Consider the following 23218-nt stretch of genomic DNA (forward strand, 5'->3'; position numbering starts at 1 on the left):
CTACTGTGGTGAGTGATTGTGTTGGGTGAAAGATGGCTGCCTTTTCGTTCTCGAACTGTTGCACAATTTGAATTTTCTTGCCTAAGAGGACACATCAACCATTTGTTTAATGTACGTTTTGGGAAAAGGTAATGGCGCTAATGCTCTCTCATTCCCCATCTTTTGTGCCAGATTGACTTCAGTTTCCTGCTGTGCATAAAACACAAGAAGGACTGTAGCTGTGAAATGGTCACTTTTAACTTTTTATTGCTGTGTGAGTCTAAAGTCCGGAATTGGTTTTCTTTTGTGTCTAAAGAAGAGCTGTATGGGCTCCAATTATACTTTTGTTTTAAGGATGCACAATAAATATTGTCACAGATAAATTCTTATATTCCTGTTTATCATTCTGACAATGAAAATATAATATCTAATCTGACAGAGTATATCAAGGCATTTAATTTGAATTCCTTGGCAAAGTGCTAAAAAAAAACAAAGCTGTTAAAGCTGTTAAAGGCGTAATATGCATAATTGTCAAGAAAACAAAACAATGCAGACTCATATAAACATCATCACTTTAAATCATCACTTATGACCCACTTGAAGTGTGTTGTGGTTGCTGTATCTGCAGAGAATCTGCTTTCTGCCTCTATTTCTTTATTTTCTTGTGCTTGGGATGTTTTACCAACCCAACATATTGGTATTTCACATCCTGGGAATGAAACTCAAACACGAATCAGCTGTCTTTCTGGTGCGTTTAGGAACAGCTTGGACAAATCCTACTAATTCTACTGTTAGGTTATTCTGTGTAATTTACTAGAAATAGTAACTGAACATTTAACATAATAAATCATCCATCTTAGCCGTTCTTATTCAGGTGTGCATAAACAAAAGGTTCTAAACTTGAAAAATACAAAAAATGTAAACTCCTATAGAAAATATAGAAAATCCATATTGTGCATCACTACTTTTTCATGTGATAAATGAAAAATAAAAAGCACAAAGCCAGTGATTCAGAGTTACTTAAACTTTATTTAACAAACTGAACATAATTAAACCACCTTAAGAATGTTTTTTTTTTAACGACTAAAAGAAATCCCAAGCCCAGGAAACCAAAGTTATATGAGCTGATTTTCTTGTCCAGAATGCACAATGCCCACCTTAAACTTATTTGCTGGTTTTGTTTTGTTTAGACAGCAAATATTTGGTCACATTTAAAACAGGCTGTCAGAATTATGACCATAAAGGAACTACTCAAGCCTGTTTCACTACAACACAAATTCAAGATATAATTTAAATATGCACAAGTAGGACAAACATAATTGTACCAACTAATAGGTAATTAATGCCAACTTTACACATTTTATTCCCTTTTTACTACCAAAGTTTAGTATGGCATTAAAGCAAACATCTGACATTTTGGGAAACATGTTTACTTGCCCTCTGGTGCAGAGTCAGATAAGATACAACTTTAATATTTGTCCAGTCAGTGTCTACAGCTAGCAGGTTAGCTTAGCATAAAGACTGAAAATGGGAGATACCACTAACCTGGCTCTGCTCAAGGAAACGAAATCCACCTACAAGCACCTCTATAGCTCAACAATTAGCACATTAAGTCACGCTTTTTAAAAACTGTGTAAAAAAAAAAAAAAGACAATTCACTGTTTTACCAGGCGTTATGTTCTGGACTTGGTTGAACTATTTTTTTGTGGGGACCCATTTCCGGGAGAGTCTCCAGGAAATTCCTGGTTGTTGTTGTTTGGAGTTTTGCTGCCTTCAAATGGGTCGTGACCAGCCTCTTGAGGTATTCACAACTTCCTGTTTCCACACATAAATGAGTTGTGATGTTTCCTAACATTTTCGGATATGCCGGAAGCCATGGAAGTTCATTTTTCGGTGGATGTTAAATAGAGTTGGGCATCGAAAGGAGATGCTAAGAATCAGTTCCAAATTATGATACCAAGAGGATCATAAAGAAATTTTAATTTTGTTTTTGCTTATCAATTTCTACACAAATTTCAGTTGTGCTACTTTTACACGCTACTATTAAACCGTGTAGTGCAAGCACCTATCGTATATCAACCTGGCTATCGCCACTGATACATACGTGGGTTGGATACATGCATGTCTTCCCGTCTTGTAATGCTACCGTCTTATTAAATTGTGAGTCTAACATTATTCTCAGTTATTGTTTGTTAGTTAACACTCACCTCAATTAGCAAATGCTATGCTACAACATGCTTTAGAATAACGGGATAGTCCTCTATCATTACAGTAAAGTAGCCTCAGTAAAATCCCCAAATATTCAAGAAAACTGAAAAGAGATCACCATCGTTACAGTTGTCTAGCTAACCTTATCTTAGCTCAGTGTTTCTGCTGGTAACATTTATCTGTGGTAATTAGAATTTCACACAACTCTGATGTGAAAAATCCAAAAGGACATTCAAAGAATCAAGAATTGTTAAGAACGAAATAAATTGAACAGAATCTGAATCAAAATCGTTAAAACGATAACGATACCAAATTCTAATGGTAAGTTAATATATTGTAATTTTACTCATAGTTTTTCTTCATTTTCTTTCCAACGATATGTCCAAAGATAATAATTTTCCTGCATTACATTACCTGCTCGCTACTTACTAAATTGTTAGCATTTTTAGCTTCAAGATGACAGTTTCAGTATCAGTGTTGCTGTTTCCCAGCAGCAGTACTCTCATGACTTCACCACAATGCCAAGAATATCATGTACGCAGCTTCCCATGTTGTACTCATGAGCCCACGACTTCCATTTGAAGGCAGCATTTGTTACTAGCTGTGTTTGTCACTACCAATATTACATTGTTTTTGTTCACAAAATTGTACTTAAGTACAGTATTTGAGTATATCCACATGTTCTGTACATAACAGTGAAAAAAAGGTTCTTTCCCAAAATGTCAAAATGTTCCTTTAAGTGAAAATCAGCTGATCCACAGAGCCTTTCAGGGGAATAAAGTTTTCTATAATCTTTACTATGCAACAATAAAATAAACAATGTTCTTACTTTTTGGACACTATAGCCATACATATAAAACAAACAGTGAGAATTCTGTATAGTAGCATTGACAAAATAAATAAACCTCATAATGTATAGTTAATATTACACTCATCAATACCATTTTTCTATCAAAACTCGTTCACAATGTTTTATTTCTGCTAGGTCATATTTGGTCAGGAGGAAAAACAAAACCAGGTAGAAATGTAAAGGCTGAGCAACAAAATTCCAGTATTATGCAATGCAGTGACAGAGGGGACAAGGCGATAATTAAACATATCATCCTTAGCAGTGAATCAATTCACACACTGATACTAAGCACACTAAAATGTTTGCTTTGTGTCAGTCTGTTGTGTGGTTACACCTGCTCTTGTCAGAGACATCACAAACACATAGGAGTGACTTTAAAGGGATAGTTTGTATTATCTGATGTAGGGTTCTCTGAGGTACAGTAAGTGTACTGTATAACAATGAGACGTGGATCTTAAGTTACAAAAGGTTGAGAAACCCTGAAAAAACTAAATATTGCTCCAAACGCTCACCTGAAAAGGGCACGACCTCAGCTAAAAGCATCATCTGAGACTTTTGGGGGAGCTCAAAAAATTGTCCTTATTTGTGTTACAAATTATATTTTATTTTTTGTACATTTAGATTCCTGAAACAAAATAAAAATATTAAGTATGTAAATGGTGTGTGTTTATTTGCTCATTATTTTCCATTTTCACAAATCTGTCCTCACAAGTTGACAATTCTTTGTCCATTCCTGCTGTGGCAATCCATATGTACACAAAATTACTGGGTTTATGTAGTCACCTGAAATTGTTGTTATTTTGCCTCTATGAAATGTTACTGACAGTATTAACTGCCTGTCATAGTAATAGAATGTTTTTCGCAGTAACCCTGCCGTTGACTGCACTGCTGCAGCTTTATATGTATGCGTGTGCATGTGACCTGTTAAGTGGTGTGTGCACCAGTAAAATAGGGCTCCCCCGAAAGTGTGTAATTCGAACCCTGCTCCAGACCAACCAGACTCCACTGGTGAAATCAGTAATTTAACCTCACAGACTACATGATTTGCTGATCTACCACCGCCTCAGTCTGTTAGTTTGTTTGTGCTATTGTGTAACTTTAGTGCTTTAAAAGGATAGTTGACCAAAGTAACACAATAAACCAAAAATACTAATAGATTGAGGCAGCAGTAGACCAGTAACTCCTGTGTTCTGCAAGGTAAAATTACTGCTTTTGCCCATGGAGTTTGGTTGGTGATATTTGGCTTATATGACGGCGGTTTTCGCATCAAAAAAGGCTGTCTGATGGCAAAGTAAAATGGTGGAGATGCTCTAAATAAAGTGTACACTTAAACTGGTATAGATTTAACCTAACCTCGACCCTGTCCACAGCGTTAAATCACTTCACTTTGTGTTGATGCCCCTCTCTGCTTCTCCAAACTTGAGGTGTGCTGACTGCCATCTACTGGAGCAAATACACTGAATATTGTACCTCATACAGCCCCACTTCAAATAATCCAGACTATCCCTTCAAGATGAGTATGAACCTCGGTGGTCCTCCTGGTGTTCACAGTGAGGAGCCTAACAGACCAAAGTTTGTCCAGACTTCTGTTTTTAAAGGCACACAAGAAAACTCAACTGTGACTCAAACGTTATACAACAGAACTGCTAATTTTCCATCCGTGGTGGCGAGATGACTTAAGCTGAAGCTAACACCTTGGAAGAAAAACAAATCAGCACTTACTACTTTACAAATTACTGAGTAATGTTTCATCAAGGCCAAAATAACACCTGAAAATAGCTTTAAAGCAGTACATAATGCATGAGATTAGTCAAGTGAAAATGTCCTTGCAGTTTTGCTTTTAGCGACGGAGAGCAGCACTCAGAAACTGATATGCAAATGAAATTGTCCCACAATAACAAGCTACATCCTTGTCACTGACTGCACACGTGTGGGTTTTTTCTCCACTTGAAGACACAGTGTACTGAAACACGTCATTACTGAAAGAAAATATTTATGTTCTTATTTAATGTACATATGAGAGAGAGAGAAGTGGGTAACCTGAACCATCTGTGACTTGGTGTTTCATGGGTTTCTTGCAATGATGAAGAGCCTGATTTTTCATCCTTGTGTGCCCTTTCAGCATTTTAAAAATACTTCACTGCCCACCAATGTTTATTTGAGTGACTTTTTGTCCAATTACAGCATCCAGTCGGCTTTACTGAGCGGCAGCCAGAGATGGCGGGGGCAGCTGCCAAGAAGAAGCGGGACATGCAAACCAAGCAAGTCCCACATTTTACAGGCTTTCATACAAACTTCTGATGTATCTGGTGTGCCTGAGTGAGCAAACGATGTGCAGACACGCAGCAAAAGGTGCCCCTTCCTGCCTTGTCTTCATCTCAAACATACAACATCCTCTCTCCTACCTCCTCCCCTCGCTCCCTGATTTACATCCTCATTCACCACAAGCGTGACCTTCTATGGTGTTCACACTTTTTTACTCTGCACAATCTCACCCTGCCTGAAATTCACAGAAGCGCAGCAGGTAGTGAGATATTTGACAAAACACTTCATTTATTACACTTTAAGGATTTCTTTACCCTTTAGATTTAGGCATTTCATTTTTTTATTGCAGGAGGGGCTTTTTTTTTTAGAAGTGCTGCACCAGAAAAACCTCTTCTTACTCATAGCTTGCTGGCCTCCGTAAACCTTGTCTTAAATTTCTCACAGATTTAGTAAAGAATTGATTCTTCCTCTAAAACGACTTTTTGACCCAGCGCTCTCTGACAAGCAGCAGAAGAGCTACGAATGAAACCACAGATTTATTCTTCTTGTTTCTTCCGCAGCTCTGGACAATTTTACCTCGTCTAAAACCCGCTAGCAGCAATGCTATCACCAGCAGAATGAAGAGTTACTCTGCAGGAAAGTAGGACAGATGCCTCCTCAGATTACGCTTTCTCTTCAACAGATGCACAAATCATAGAGTCACTGGACAATAGTAGGTCAAGGTTTGATGTGTTTGGCCTGACTGCAGTTTGTTTTTTGATGGTCTCTGATGAATCTCATAGCTGTGTCCTTATTGTAGGAACAATTTTGAGCTTTCCAAAGGATATGCATTAGACAAAACATGGATAAAATGTTTTAATGCTGTCCTGCTGTAGAGTACCTGAGCCAGATTGCACACGTTCACTTGCGATGTGTCCGTCTTAACAAACAACAAAGTCTTAACATGGCTTTGACAACCTATTGAGTTGAACCTGACGATGTGACACATCATCTTAACGCAGGCCTACGTGCTCCGGTAGGTCTTGATGATGTCTTTGATTGTCCTCCTGCAGATTGGGCAGCATGCGTTGGCCATCTTCTTGAGTTTGAGGCCGCAGGCGTAGCAGAGACACATGTGTCCGCAGGCGTAGAGGACCGTGTCCACCGCGTTCTCGTAGCAAATGGTGCATTCGTCGCTCCATGTGCCTGAGCAGGATGGGAAGGTGGGGGACTCTGGGTGGCTGGAGAAGGGAGAGCTCGGGGTTGTACCTGAGGTGATGAGAGAAAAAGACATTAGAGATGTGAGCGAGTGTATGGGACAAAACAAAACAAAACCAAAAAAAAAAAAAAAAAAAGCCATAAAATCGAGGAAGCCTTCCAAGTACACTCAACAAAAATATAACACATCACCTTTGCTTTTGCTCCCATTTTTCATGAGTTGAAGAAGTGATCTAAGACATTTTCAGTGCACACAAAAAGTTTATTTAGTTTATAGCCCCTTGTACACTAGACAAATAACCCACAAACATCTGGCTTTTGTCTTTAATGGGAAATTGCACAATCAGCATTCATTCCAGAGTCAAATGATTCAGCAGTAGTCTCGGGTATTTATTCGGGCTACGGATACCAAATTCTATTCCCTAGAGGAAAAAGATGTGTTGAAACTACTACCAACTATTTACACAATTAAAGGCTGTGAATTAATCAGTGTGCTGCAGTCACCTTTTGAACCCTGCAAGTTTGATGTCCTCAAGCTGAGAAGCCCCTAATTCAGCTGCATTTTGCTGGAGGATGCACAGGCAGCTCTGTTTCTCATGACCCACCATATTCGGCATCTTATACTAACCAGTCACTCCATGTCTAAACCTTACTAACCTAACCAACAAAGGCAACGAATACCAGCCAATCACAGGCAGGGTAGGACAGGTCATGACTTTGTCCTTTGTCCTCCTGGCACAGAATAATTCTTTGTTTTTGTTTTTTTACTTCATGAAAAATTGGGGCAAAAACACAGCTGTTTTATATATATTTTTGTTGAGTGTAGTTCAGGCAGAGAACTACAGTTGCAATGCTACATTCACATGTTACATGCACTAACTGCAACCCGGCACACCTTTTATCTAAGCTGTCAATACCCTGCCTGCTGTTTTTCCTCTGCTAATGAAGCCTCAGGACAACTTTATGCAGGAATAATTGTGTTCCAGTCCTCGCTCCTTCTGCCGCCATTATCTGCCAGGAGTTTTCCTGTCATACTGTCTGCAGCTCGGTACTGCAGTGATGTCAGGGATCACTGCTTCACATCACCAAGGTAAATATTTGCTTCATGCACTAACATGCGCATCGTGAGTCGATGTCTTGGTGCTGTTCAGTCAGTGTTTCTGTGCTGCTGGCAGTTTTATTTCCCTCCTGCATGTCTGCATTCTAATCAATTTCACAAACAACACAATTGACAATAAAGAAAAAATGCGGACAGAAAATACATTGCACATGTAAATGCTTGGACTGGAGACCATGACCTGGCTTTTATAGATGTTGTCATTACAGGAGGAACAGAAACTTCTCTACGCATATATACAAAAGGAACAGATACATAATAAAGATAAAGAAAAGACAGACAAAGAAGAGAGAGGAGTAAACCGTAAGACTTGGACAGACCTGTGGAGGAAGAAAAGGCCGTGTGGTAATTGGAGTTGATGCTTGAATTAAGGTTGATGTTGAAGGGCGTGTTGAGGTTGGGCTCAGAGTTGCCGCTGCAAAGCATCGTGGGGGTGTTTGGTGTACAGGATGGAGAGCTGGGGACTGACGGGCCTCGAAGGTCTGGATGGGGAGATGAGCCTGAAAGTGAGAGACACCAGAAAGATTTACAAAACTATATACATAATATATGAAAGAAGGAATCCATGCAACGCTTTCATAACTGGGAATTAAATATCAATCATTTACACCACCAGTTCCAAATTGAGGGTTCTGATGCCCACTGGGGGTCACCAAAGTTTCACAGGGGGGTTGTGAGACTGTCTTGATTTTAAGAGGTGTAAGAAAACTTTTATAAAATATATCTAAACAGTAGGTGTATGGCTGAGAGCAGCCATACATCACATCCCACGACCACAGTTTTGGATGAAAACACACACTCCTAAAGTGGACAATAAGTATGTGTGTCCTTGGCAAACTTCATCACAGGGTAATTAATGATGTTTCAGAGTAAATGACATCTGTGCCGATGGTGCCTATAGATCAGAAAAGAGTCTTAGAGATGGTGTAATTAAAGTTTTTACAGTGAAAAATATTGTCATACCATGTTTTGTGGTGAATGGAATTTAGTTCAACAGTAACAAGAGAGCAAAATAAAGTGCCTTAATGATCTAACAAGTGACAGATGTCTGAAATACATTAACTGAAGATTGAATAAGGTAATTGTATGTCAGGTTTGTCCATTTTCTTTATTTTTTTTCTATGTAATGACTGCAATCAGTGATCAGCAATGGCAGCATAATCACTCGCCTGGCTGGCCAGAGGATTTGGACTCCTAATAGCTAAACAGCGATATGTTTTTCTTGATTTTATGTGTTTAAACCGGCAAAGACCTTAGAACTTGAATCAAATTAGAGTGGTTGTTTTCACCCAGAAAGAGGCATTCATATCTCATCACTTTAATCATTTCTGTGAAAAAAACGAAAACGTTATTTGTATGAGATCATTATTTAAGATAAATGCAGGATAAGGGCATGGTGCAGACCTGAACACAGGCTATATTCACAGAGCCTTGACTCTCTGCTAAACAGCCTGGCCCTGAATAAAAAAAATATGTACGTAAGTATGTAAAAAATACAGGAGGCAAAAATATATATAGAGGCAAAAAATTATATGAAAGGTTTCTACAAATATCAGGAAAACTCATCTTTGATGCAGTATTCACAGGAAATAGTCTGTGTAAAATGAGCGATTTTGATGAATTTTACACAAACGTCCTGCAGTTATTGTGTTCATTTTTTGGATTACTTGTATAGTTTATGAGTTGTTCTGTACTGTTATTGTTATGCATTGAATACAACATAAAAAAATATATATATTATTTAGTCAAGGGTTGTCAGATTACTTAATGATTGAAAAGGTGTAACAATTGCTCATCTGAAAATGTTGCTTTAATTTTTGGTCATTTTATGATTTATTACAGTAAATATATTACACATTTCTCCTCTAAGAAAAAAGGCTGGGAACTACTGATTACACTGTGTATCTCTGAGAAGTTAGTCAGAGCTGGTAATTAGCAAACAGAGGAGAGTGGATGTCTTGTTGCATCTTTTTCACTGTCTCTGTCTGCTGTCATTCTACACGCACGCAAACACACACATACATTAAATCTTTTCTATCACCGAGCAGATGACTTGTGAGTCCACAGTGTCTGTGTGTGGGTGTGTGAGAGTGAGTCAAGAGCCTATGAGTCGGTGTAGTCTCGTCAGAGACACTGAGCAACCCCCCCGCTCCCTCCTTCCTCCTCCATGAGCCCATGATCCCTCTGGGTAGGGTACAAAACGCTTCCACAGTCTATCTGTTGTCTGTCTCGTGTGATCTGTCCCCATTCGCACCCCACAACCACTGGCTCTGGCATCAGCTCTCATATTGGCAGCTCATCTCTCCTCGCAGACGAGAATACCGACCCCGATTCCACGGACAAATTCTGATCTAGTCTGCCTGGCAGGCACATGGCATTGTTGTTTACACATTGTCCTTCAACTGACCATGGCAGAAATATTGCTACACTGTTGGGCTGGTCATTTACTTGGCACCACCATCCCTCCATGTGTCAAATGATCTAATATTGGTAGTTTACATCCTATCTGATGATGTACTTATCCAAATTTTCCTACAATGACAGCGTGGAGTGGGGAAACAGCTAAAAAAAAAAAAAAAAAGGAACCACAGATGGTGAGAAATTGCAGAAAAAATGAAATACTGTTGGCCTAAAAAAAGAAAAAGGGACATTTATGTGGTCTGTTGTTAGTGCAAAAAATGTATACAGTTTGTTGCATAACTCGAGCTACGTGCTCTGATCCATTGCTCTGAACTCCGATGCCTTTTCCCCGGACCACTCCAACCACTGCAGTCTCAGTTTCAGCCTACGTAAACAAACCATAGTAGATTTTTAGTCGTGCAACAACCAGTTTGCTGCTAAAAAAAAATCAACCAACGTAGCTTAATCTGCAAGAACACAGGACTTGTAGTAATCCACGCACAACCCATCACATAATTTGTTTGGATTTAAGGTTAGCGCTGGGATCAATGTGTACCACTTTGCTGAGACGCACTTTTTTCAGAGTCATCTATTTATTTACTCTTTATATGATCATATTTTAGAGTGGATACAGAGGCATGTTTGCATACAGTAGCATTTATTCAACGTTCCATTACCTACTTAACGTGACCTATGTGGCAGCCCGGCTGTTAGCGACTGTCTTGGTCAACTCTAATAAGGAAGAATGGATAACCTTCACGTCTATTCGTGTAGCCTTTCATCAAGGGGACCTTTCATCTTCTCTCATATTATAAATTTACTGCTGGCTGTGCCACCAGGAAGGACTATGTGAGTGTCTTTAGCTATGCAGGCAGGACAGGAGGCTTATTTGTGGGTGAGCATATTTATAGTGGCTTTCAACTCTTGCTTATCAAATATAGAGATCTCTGCCACACCCCATCTTTTCTGTTCGTGTCTGCAAGATGTTTTAAACACTAACAAACTTTTTAGCTGATGTGGCAAAGTTGACAGCAAACAGTTGCTTATTTGCACATCAAGCAGATACAGAACACCATTAGCTTTTATTTTAGGTCATGTTTGTGTGCATTTGATGAATGCAAGTCCAATATTTACTCTCCTCTTAGCTCTGTTTTGTTCTCCACCAACCCCTGAGGGAAATATTTGACTCTTTAGCAGCTAAATCATTCCACTATGTTCATAGGCTGCATAATGTTGCTGAAACAATGCTTTGAGAGTAATGAGAATGAACCAAAATATTAAAGGGATAGTTTGGATTATTTCAAGTGGGGTCCATTACACAAATATAACACAAATAAACCAACTGGGGCAGTGGTTGACCAGCTACTCCCATGTTCGGCATGGTTGTTTTAACACAAGGAATCTGATTGAGCGACAGAGGGCAATATTTGGCTTGAAGAACGTCTGTTTTCCATCGGAAAAGGCCATCTGTTGGCAAAGTAAGGCTGTGAAAATTCCTAATATGTCCACAGCAGCACATTGCTTAGCTTATGTTCTGGTGCACCTCTCTGCTTCTTCAAAATGGGGGTGTGTGGACCACCATTTACTGTAGCTAATGTACCGACTATGGATAAGTACCTCATACATCTCCACTTCAAATAATCCAAACTATCCCTTTAAGTTGCAGGCCACAAAACCAAAACAGTGAATTAAAAGATGCTCAAACACTCTGTAGAGCTGTAGGGACCTGCAGAGTCAGCTAATAATTCTTTGCAGGTTTGTCATTTGGAGCGACTGCTTTCTCATAAATGTAGTAATTTGATCAATTAATATAACAGTTAATATAAAAATATTGATTATAGCTGCTGAGAGACTGCAGCTGAGCACATGCAGAAAGAGATATGTAAATTGAGCACAGGGCACCTCTAATGAGGAGACACACGACCAGTGTCAGCCATTATTGATTCTAAATATCTCACAGGAGATTATAAAATCTTGGTTTCCGGGATAACGCGGACAAAATGACCATGTGAGAGCAACAGACTCCCATCTGTTCCACTTCACAGGCTTGACAACACCCAGCCATGACAAACTGTCACTTGCCTCAGTGGATAGATGTTTCCATGGCAACTCGTGGCGTGCGGCAGCAGCGAGTGGGTGAGCAGAGAACGTCACAAATGCACTCCCCACAGCTGGAGTGGGTAATGACTCGAAGAACGCTCATACCCCAAAGAACCAGAGGAGAGGAGGAGGAGGGGAGTTCAGTAAGAAAATGCACAAGGAAAAGAGGAAGCGCAGAGACGACTGGAGGACCAGTGTTCAGGGAGCGAGCTGTGGGTGGAAAACCCAGCACCTCAAACCTCCATGCAATTACATTTTAATAATGCATATGGAGGGCATCATAAGGAGCTATCACGGCCCCCCTCTTGATACATAATGCTGGCTGCTGGGAGCCCACGCGAGACAGAAATAACCTCCTCAGTCCTGGTCTGACTGACTACATGAAAGAGAGGAGAAAAGGAACTGTAATCCAGAAATGAATTGGAAGAATCGACAAATTCTAACAAGAAAAAACAAACAAACAATAATCCCATTTTGTCGGAAGTTTCTCAGAAAACTTCACCTCTAATTAAAGATGGTCTCTGAAAAGAAGGCTGACTTGCTGGGACCGAAGTATTATCAACAGCCAAAGGACAACACTGTGGTGGAAAAAGATTGTTTTCAAAGAATTAAGATAAATGTCTTTATCTGCAGCTACCGTAAACAAATCAAAAGCACTCACATTTGTGCTTGCTCCACTCTGCAGTATTTCACAGTCACATCATAATACACTAAGTCCAAGTGAGGCTGGAGCTCCATCTTATGAAAAATAGAGAATTTAAAATCCGTTAAGTGCAGGACTTTTCAAACTGAGCGAGTCATACTAAATATTTCAAACTTAAATTGGGGTTGCATAAAATGTGGTGAAGATTATTTACCTCTTCAGTGAAGATGTCAAATTTCCTTGAAAATAAAGAGTGACACTTTATTTGAAGGGGTGTTCATAAGAGTATCATGACACTGACATTACCATGTCATGACACCTGTCATGAACTTGAAGAGAAACGGTTTAGCTTTATGTTTTAATGTTACTGTCATATGTGGCTGGTTTTGACTATGGTTGAAATTAAATGTTGTAAGGCCAGTTTGACAACAGAGTACAGTACCCTGGTGTTTTAGCTTACAGAGTTACCTGATGGACAGACATCGTTAGCTAATTTACATGTTGCTAAAGTAGGCTAGCCACTGTCTGCTGATCTGTAGCTGGCAGTAGTCAGTTAGCTCAGTTTGTTACTTACTGATGTGGTTCCATTTGGACTTGTCATTAAATGTTATAAGGTGAGATTGACGACAAAGTACAGTATCATCAGTAACAGCAGTTAGCTAGTTTGACTTGTTCTTTAAGTTGCACAACCTTATGTTGCATAATGATAATAAATTACATTAATCCCTTGATGACAGGTGTCATGACATGCTTATGAGTCATGACAGTGTGACAGCTTTATGCACTCTTCTGAGACGTCTGTTTTCACCTCAATTCTTCAGAAATTCCCCCAAATAGATGGATATTGCAACAACATACTCAATGCATGTCCTGAACAAGACAGACAAGCCTCATCTGAGCCAAACCAGAAAACAATGTTTTTCCACACGTCTACAAAAGCACATCTTGAGCCAGAAATCATCCCCACATCGTTCGCATGGTACACTACATGTATGGTCTCATTTTCACTTTCAACATCAACAGAACCCAGAAATCTGTCAGGAGAGGAAAATTATAGCAAAACTCACAACCACTGCTTGTCATTAAACCACCATTTTCCACAGCTCCTGAACCTGTTACCCATTATATGTTCTTATTCTGCTCATTTTGAGTCAGACAGTCCTAAACTGTGCATGCATTCCCACATCCAGGGAGCCAGAATCTCAGCACCAGGCATGATTAACTTCAGGGTACCTTCAGGTAATGCTGCGTTATCATTGTGTGAAATCTGCAGGAATCAAACGGAGCAGACAGAAATTCTGTTCAATTGAAGATACAAAGTTAACATTCATAAGCCAACTGTGGGGGTAGAATGTAAATTCCCAAGAGATACATGAGTTGATAAAAAGTCAGAGAGCAGCCCAGACAGCAAAGGAGGGGGAAACTATTTCGTGACTCGGCTGAGTGGGAAGTCAGCCTCCAAAGGTCGTTCAAGGATCACAGGCTGCATCGACTTCTGAATGGAAAGTTACAATGATGGCATGTAAAGATCTGTGGGACATTCAATTAAATAATCAAACTATTGCTAAAACTAATGAGAAACTATTGACCTATGTAAGTACATTTTCTTTTTGCTTAGTTGGAATCTGGTATCACTTCACCTGACATAGATGTTACCATTGCTGATAAATCTAATGAAATTTATTTTCTTTCTCTTTGTTGAATAGTGGATTATGCAAAAAAAAAAAAAAAAAATACAATATTTTAAAAGATCTTATTGAGATTAGTTTGATATGATTCATTGATTTTAGTGGAGATGATCATTTTTGCATCACAATTTTCATTTTCATGGAAAAAAATGGCTAAAATCATGATGATGTGACATTTGTTGGGGTCTGTACTAAATAAACATGTTTTCTTACATCTGGTGAAGAAGATTTGTAAGCCAGAGCATCTCTGCAGCAACACAAGACTTCATTATATTGTTACAATTTTTCCTTTGACAAATCAAATTGATCAAATTGATGATGACTAAATTTTTGTTGATTTTTAAGGCCCCCTGTGGACAAACGTGGCAGTGTTTTCACCAGCATGACTGCAAAATATAAAATCTCCTGCTTCTTTTAACAAGCTAACATACCTCTCACCTCTGTAACTTTGCCTGGGAAAATGTAAAAACAGGCTTGTTTCATCTGATTTCATGGAGAATCCGACCTGGTGGCAGCCATTAAGTATAACTATAAAGAAATGACGCAGATGGTCTTGCTTGTTTATGTAGGTCATATAAAGACATCAGTATTAAACTGAGGCTGTTCCAAACCCAGTTAAAAACTATTTGTAGTAGCTTTAACTTTAATAAATTGGTTAACATAAGTGAACAAACCTAGAATCCTGAGTTGTGTGACTGTGCTGTGTAGACCGTAGAACATCCAGAGCGGTCTGGAGTTATCGACACACAGCTGCATCCCTGCACTGACGCCATTATGGCTCATCATCACCTCCCCTTCTGCGTTCACCACAAAGCCCAAGATGTCTCCACTGTGGAGTGGCACTGCCACCCGGCACATGGCCCAGAATTCCTTGCGGTCAACCAGGGACTCTGGGTTGGACGGGAGGTCACTGGGCCTCAGGACGGATGGGTCACATGACGTCACGCCATAAGAAAGACACCCAGGCCGTGTGGCACCCGCCTTCACCTTCACAAACACAGTTTCTGAGCAGCGCAGCGGCCTGCTGCTGAACACCAGGGTCCTCTCATCGCCACGGTGATCCAGCCGCGCCACCGTGTGCTTATCCAGCATGGTGACGTGGATGCCGTGCACCTGGTGGAAGTGCAGGTCAGTGTCCAGGTGGCTGGGCAGCAGCGAGCACTGCTGGGAGTTCTGAGAGTTTTGGGGCACATGGCAGGAGGTGGAGCTTAGGGGCTGTAGCTGCTCCTCTTCCTCATCGTCTTCCTCCAGATGCGTCTCCTGCTGCTGCAGGCTCAGGTCACACAGGCTGATGGAGAGGCGAGGGTCATCGCCGTTTCGCTGAATGGAGGTCCGGTGGGTGGCAGCAAAAGAACGAGGACGCAGGCAGTCCAGGGGGAGCATCTCACTGTCTATGGGGAAGAAACACATACAGGGATGTTACATAATCACTTGTTTGTGGTGTTTTGAAGGGAAAATTTCAATATGAATCAACACACACTGGGCCTCATGCAGCAAATCTCTTAAATTTATCTTGTATAGGGCTGCAACTAACGATTTTTATCTAAATTGATCAATTAGGTGTTTGGTCTATAATATCCCAGAAATCAGTGGGATCTAACAAAACAGGAAAAAATCCTAGATACAAACAAAAAGCATGAGGCCCATTGTTTTTTTTGTTTTCTATTGAGTTTTATTTGGATAAAATCACAACATCTGACTGTGACTAACGCAGTCACATTTACAGTCTTTGCGAGTAGGGAAAAAGTGGCCACATCAGATTTATTTTACCCACTTAGTATTCTGCATATTTCCAAGCACAACACTGTTTTGTTTTACATTCACTGTCTGTGCACTGTTCATTCATCATAGCTGTCACTGTAAACAAATGGTGGCTTCTGGCCTCTCTGCTTTACAACATATTAATTCTGATGCACTCTCTGCACAGAGGCTTGTAGTTCAACAATATGAACAAATACGTCAGTGTTTGCATGTTTAGAAACATGTCAGTAAGAGTTTAAGTGGGGGGCATACCGTAGCTGCAGGCCGGTGGTTAAATCACAGCAAAAGAGACGTAACAGCTTTATGTAACGTTGAAGAGATAAGAGACTGAAAGACAGTAAAGCTCAGCTGTGTTTGAGCCTCCCACTCTGTCTTTAGCTCGCAGTCCTGTGATAATGAGACACATTTTCTGGCTTATCTTATTCTCATTTTCACTTTAAAGTTGAGAGCCTAAGGTGTGAAAATATACATATTATCACAATCTATTAAATCCAAATACTGTTTTTTTTTAAAGTGGCTTCTCTTTAAAGGGCAAATCTGTAATTTATTTACCGTAATAAATCAAAAAATAACCATGATACGTCATCAGAGATTAAGGAAACGTGAAGTTGAAATACTTGCTTCTCTGACAACAATGCTGCAGCCACGGTGTCCTCCTTTGAAACTTCTATTCTGTCCTTAATTTGTGTTACTGTTTGACTGTTTTTGGTTAATTAGAATTAAAATTAAAGCAGAATGGCCACTGAATGAGTTAATGTCTGTTTATGAGTCATATGAAACCATTAATAATTTTGTAGAAGCTGTAGATTAGTTTTTAACAGTTAAATTAAGCAGTGGACAGTAAGGCAGGCAGTCACTGAATTCAAACTCCAGAGTTTGCATTTTTGAAACAGTGGGCTTTTGTTTTCAGGATAACAGGCTTAGCTTTATATTGACATTCAACTGACAGTTATAAACAGCTGATTAACTTACGGTATAGGACTCATCACTTGTTACTGTCAAATTACAATGTCTCTGCGGAGCTCCTGCAGAGATTCCCTGAGTCTGGGGGGGAGGGGCCAGGGAGCAACAACTCACTTAAACCATAGATCATATATTAAATAGGATCTCAACCTATCTAATATACTGTCTATGGCTTCAACTCACTATTTGGACTGCTGAACTCATTTTTGCATATGCAAATGCTACATATTGCCCCTTTAATAAGAGTTCAATTTAATTCCAAATGTTGAATGTTTTGTTTTTGGGATAACTGGCTCAGCTTTGCACTGACAGACAAAAGACAGTTGAAACAGTTAATAATTAACAATGTAGGACTCGTCGCTTGTTATTGTCAAATTATAATGTTGGACTCATCTTGCTTCTGCAGCCTGCCTGAGCTTCCTTGAGTTGAAGTTTACCTTCAGTATTTGTCATGAACTTAAGTAGGCCTATACAGTGCAGTATACAGTTTAGTATACAGTGGGTTCCAAATAGCTGTAATGAGCTGCCATGAGTCCTGGGTGTTTACATAACAAACTGTCTCAGCAGCAGTGACTTGATGCACTATATTCTACCTCTGAACGCTATTAACATTTCCAGTTATGTGTCTGGATGCTAAAAGCGGCTCATTTTCCAATTATTGAAAGGGAAAGGCATCCCAAAAACTGTCTCACATGTCTCTCCATGCTGCAAATCCCCCTCGCAAATAGCCCTTCCTTCCTATGCTAATTCTGTTCACTGTAAAATAGAAGCCACATCAGAACGTCGCTGCAAAAACGAAAACAGAGACAGCGCGTGTCTTTCCATGCACACGGTCAGTACATCTGCATTGTGGCACGCTTAGGGACACGCTTCCAAATTTAACAAGGCCCTCTAACGCGGGCTAAAATTAGCCTGATTGGACATTTGAGGAGAGCGGGGAGGGACAGGCCGAGGGATGAGTGACATGATGGCTGAGCTGTGTGGCTCTCAGCCTGGATCTGCTTTGGGCTTCCCCTGTGAGAAGTGGATGGAGTAGGAAAGCGCGATGATGGAGGAGAGGATGAAAAATAGGTTGGGGTGGACACTTGAGAGAAAGGGCATACCTCACCAGCTCCTCTTTATCACACAAAGACAGCACATCTCCGGCCAGCTGCTGATAAACTGCTTGAACTTAATTACTTCCTCAGTCAAAAGTGTCCACAACCGAGCATGAGGCTCTTATTATTAGCAGCCTTATCATCTTCAAGGCAAAGTTAGCCGACTTTTCGGATACAAGAGATAATTTCTATTCTTACTATTATGGCTTCCTGCGGTTCACAGTTTCTGTTTTGAAGTGTGGTGCAGCAGTCAAAACAAGCCGTGAGGAGAATAGCAACATTACAAGGAAGTTTCTACCTTTTTGCGAGAAACAAGATGTACAAAGATAAAAGAAGATGCAACAATGAAAGATAAAGACGTGTACCAAATAAATATGTATGACCTCTTCCTGGGTTTGGTCTCAAAGGAGTCTGGGAAAGGATTTCACACATAAAATAACTGACAAATATGAAAAGCATCCAGTCAAACAGTGAGATTACAGAGCCTGAAACACACAATACTCTATGTTTATCTTCTGTGTCCTATGATGAACATGTGTTTATGTGTGTTCACCTACATTCACGGGATGGTTGCATGCACAGAACTGGCACACACACATGGCAGCAACATGGCTGGAATAGTCCTGTTCGATCTGTCGACACTTTCTATATCTTTCACAACACAAAAGTGACTCCTGTGTCCTGTACTTACCACGACCTGCATGGAAAGACGGTGAGCCCAACTAATGAGAAAAGATGGAAATTACAAAGACCAACATTACGCATTTTATTTTGAAAATCATGTACGTTTGTATTTAATCGTTTTTCAGACAGACGGTCTGTTAAACAGCTTTCTTCAAGCCGACACTCCAACACCGTCTAGACTAGAGTGCGTTTCGAATGGCTGAGTGACATTGTGTGATCTGAAAAGTGTGTGCACTTTTCCAGTTTTTATGTAGGCATCTGTTTTGCGAAGCTAACTGGTTCATTAGCGAGTGAAACAAGATGTCCTGTAGGCTGAATGAGCCTGTGTTTTATAGTTTTCAGCTGTGTTATGCCTCTGCCCAGTTTGCTGTTAGATCGTCAGGACCATCCATCCAACACGCACAAGGAAATGCAAATGGTTTTGATTTTGGTAATGCAAAAGTGTTCTAACAAGCTACTTTTCTCAGTAAGTCATGCTGTAATGTAACACGTTACGTTTTAATGGCAGTAATCTTGTAATGTAACAATGAAACCACAATATCGTCGCGTGCAAAATCTAAATCATAGAACCAGAGCTGAATCACAATTTTTTAAAAAGAAAAAATAACAAAACAGCATTGTAATGAAGTGCTGTAGTGCTGCAGACATGCCCTGGCCTAAAAATCATGTGCTTCAGATGAAAGATGTCAAAACAAATATCACATCATCATTATTGTATTTTTATTTTTTCAGTAAAAAATAAAATAAAATAAGAATAATTGATGACAGACGTAAATGAAATTGATAAATGGTTGAAAAAACTAGCAAAAAATGGTGGATAAATGGTTGAAATAGTTAGCTTCAAGGAATAGACATATAGCTGGAAGTAATGGCAAAATAGCTGAAAATGGTTAAGTTATGGCTAATGGTTAGCTAAAAGATAAATCGCTGAAATACAGGTGTACAAATGCAAATGTAATCAAACCGACCACACAATTGACCGTTTTCATCTGTTATTATACTCAAATGAGCGCATGTGGAACACAATGACTTCTGAAGGGGAAGTCCAGTTCATCTGATAGGGCTGTGGGGGTATGTCTTGACAAAAAAAGGTTATTTAACAGCACCCATACAAAGGCAAGCAATTATCTTTTTGTAGCCGTTGTAAACACTGTTTGTTATTGCAGTTGATAAGCAGCCAGCTCTTCCTCTCAGACTGCTCACTCATTAAAATGTCACTCGCACACAGACAGGTGCAGTCTTGTCTTTTATCCTCTGAGTCGTGTTAGAAAATTACGCATGGCACCCATAGAAAATTCACTGCAGCTTAGCGTACTAATACACTTTGAGTTTTAACAGTTGGCGATGCTCCAATGGTTTTACAACAGCATGTCTTGAACATAATGTTGATTATATTCTACTCTGAAACTTTGAAAGTTCAAGTCCTTGATGCTTTGAATAGAAAAGCAAAGACTGAATGACTTTTTTTTTTCCTGGCATGAAAACAATACAGCCGTGATTAAGTGTACTGTATGGCTGAAATTGTTCTAGTAAAATGAAGTGGTCTTTGAGCAGCTCCAGGTCCTTAATCACAGGAGAAAAGCTCCATTTAAATAGAGGAACACATACCAGACTGACACTGTTCTGCAGAATGAATGGCTGACCTCTTGGCTTTGGATTTTTATTACTGAGCACTGTTGCTGCTTGTGAGAATAAAAATCTGAAATCAGACTCCTGCTGAACATTATAAAGAAATTTCTTGGCTTTGTGGAAGTAAGAATGCAGCCACACCAAAACATACACCTTTGGAAAATCCCTCAACCTTTATGTTTACCTACTCAAACAAGTTCACCTTAAGTAACTCTTAATGTGCAGTCTGGAAAAACCAGTTCCTGGAAAGTGAGCAATTTATTGGTTAAAAAAAAAGGATGTCCAGGATACAGGCAAACTGGCATCCTGTTTCACTGTGAACACAAGCCTGAATGACAACTAACGTCTCGCTCATGAAAAGATAACTGCCAAAACAGACAATCTGACTCCACCTCATCTTGAAATGCATTTTAAAGAGGCTATGTATTAGAGGAGACTAGGGATGGTTCCAGTTCTTTCTATATTAAACTCACATCTGCCTGCTAATTGCTACTACCATTTAAAGATAATTACATGTGACATATGATTCACGATATTTATTTGAAAGGAATAAGCGAGATGTTGCAACTGACACCAACCCTGGGGAACAGCTGCAACATGATCAAGGGACAGTTGCAACATGGTACACATTAAATTTCACTAATTAACTTTTGTTTTTTGGCTCAAACAGCTAGTGCATTGTTTTACAATAATATTAGTAATATGTGAGAGATAATGTACAGTGAGCAACATCTGGTGCTCCTGTATCACCCTGTCAGAATTGAGTATTTAACAAAGCCATGTAATAATTATTTAAAGACAGTTATTGAGATTTGTTTCTTTATGTGTGGAAGACATTTCTTCCTACCCTATCAGCCACGACAGAGCACCATTCGCTAGCTAGAAACAATGACCCTGACACATGCGAACCATGTCAACATGAAGTCAACAAAACAATGATTCAAACCAGGTCTGTTTTGATTAATTCATAAAAAATATCAGGACAGGATGACAGAAATACAGCTCATGAAAAATGAATTTTTTTTAATGCGGCAGCAGATGTTGAATGTGTCTTCTGTCTTCCTGGTGGGGAGAGGGTCTAACTGAGCATGTGCAGTGTGAGTATCATCACTCTGGCATTGTTGCTGGTGGGAGAGATAAGGCTTGTTGCGACTGTCCCCTGTTGCAACTGCCCCCAGCCTCCACTTCAAGTACACTAATACATTTTTTATCTAAATTACTCAGTTGAATAGAGGATTTTTATGTGTCCTATTCCTTTTTTAGTCTTAAACAGCTCTCAGACAATGGCATGGGCCTGAGTGGACGAGGGAGGGTTCAGTTTATTCCTTGGCCCGGTGGAACAGGATTAGGAGGCTTTTGGGGGGGTTTTAGTGAAGCTGCAACCTCTATACAAGGTCAGCTGTACCAATTGTGTGCGTGTGTGTATGTGTGTGTTTGGGGATTTGCCCTAAGTATGCATGCCTAGGGGGCCTATCCAGGGCTCTGTCTACAATGAGTGAGTGAAGTCATCTGTCATGAGAAAGGAGATTGGGAGAAGGGGGGTGGAGGTTGTGTGTCAGTCCCAAAAAGGAGAAGGAAGAGCCTTTGCTTATCAAAGAAAAAAAAATCTGTGTTGATGAGCTTTTAAGGAGAGGTATCCTGGTCAAGATAATGGTACAAGCATACAAGTGTGAAGCAGGAGGGGCTAAAAGAGAGCGCTACGATATTGATACAGGAGACGCCCGGCAGTTTTGAGTATCTGAGATGCCATGTGCAATAGGAGCCACATATGTGGAGTTTTTGAGAGATCAAGTCGAGTCTCTGGTTTAGGGCCAGATGTTTCAGGGTTTTGGATCATGATGGCGGAAAGAAAATGGTACACGAGGAGCTGACAAATGGCAGCAGTGAAAAAGATGCTCAGCACTTCAGGGATGTCGCAAGGGCGCAGTGTTTCGAAGGCCAGTTAAAAGCCTCTTCCGCACCAACCAAAGTGTCTCTACATGCATAAAACACCATGCACCTTCACACAACCCTGCTCTGCACTTGTTTTAAAGGGACAGGTCACCTCAAAATCTAACAAACAAATAAATTTTCCCCTGGCCTGTAGCACCATTTATCCATCTAGGTAGTTTTAGTGTGAGAGGGTGAGTTTTGGAGATACTGGCTGCAGAAATGTCTGCCTTCTCGCAAATATAACAGAACTAAACAATGCCTTTTTTCAAGAAGTCATGACCTGCTCATTTTTTTTGTTGCTATCGTACTACTCATTGTAACTATGCCATGTAAAATATAAACACAGGCTTGTTTTATCTGATTTCAAGGTTAATCCGACCTCGGTGGCAGGCATTAAGAACAACTATACAGAAATAATCAATGTTCTCGCGAATGGTCTCAATAAACCTATGTAGTTATAAAAAGGCATCAGTGACAAACTGAGACCATTTAATAACCAGTTAACCAGTTAACCCAAGTTGAATCTTATAGTGTGCAAACCTGGACAGCCCTGATTTAAACCAATTATTGCTGTTGTTATGGATTTAATTTGGCAATTATTTTCTCAATTAATTGATTAATCATTTGGACCATCTGCTATCAGAAAATAGTGAAGGATGCCCATCTCAGTTCCCCAAAGCCCAAAGTGACAACTTCAAATAGAAT

At 39.9% G+C, this 23218-nt stretch overlaps 1 protein-coding gene across 1 annotated transcript in view; it reads right to left on the minus strand.

The window, feature by feature from the left end:
- Positions 1–6142: 6142 nt before the first annotated feature.
- Positions 6143–23218, minus strand: part of LOC146315501 (E3 ubiquitin-protein ligase NEURL1-like) — a 42046-nt gene continuing 24970 nt past the window's right edge. The window contains exons 4-6 of the mRNA XM_084736346.1: positions 15122–15838; positions 7937–8116; positions 6143–6550 (exon numbers count right to left, since the gene is read on the minus strand). Of these exons, the coding sequence (XP_084592472.1) occupies positions 6306–6550; positions 7937–8116; positions 15122–15838 (1142 nt within the window). The 3' untranslated portion in view covers positions 6143–6305. The remainder of the gene's footprint in view (positions 6551–7936; positions 8117–15121; positions 15839–23218) is intronic.

This window comes from Lutjanus erythropterus, chromosome 14 (genome assembly GCF_056507025.1).
Source record: "Lutjanus erythropterus isolate fLutEry1 chromosome 14, fLutEry1.hap2, whole genome shotgun sequence".
In the NCBI taxonomy this organism is placed as follows: domain Eukaryota; kingdom Metazoa; phylum Chordata; class Actinopteri; order Lutjaniformes; family Lutjanidae; genus Lutjanus; species Lutjanus erythropterus.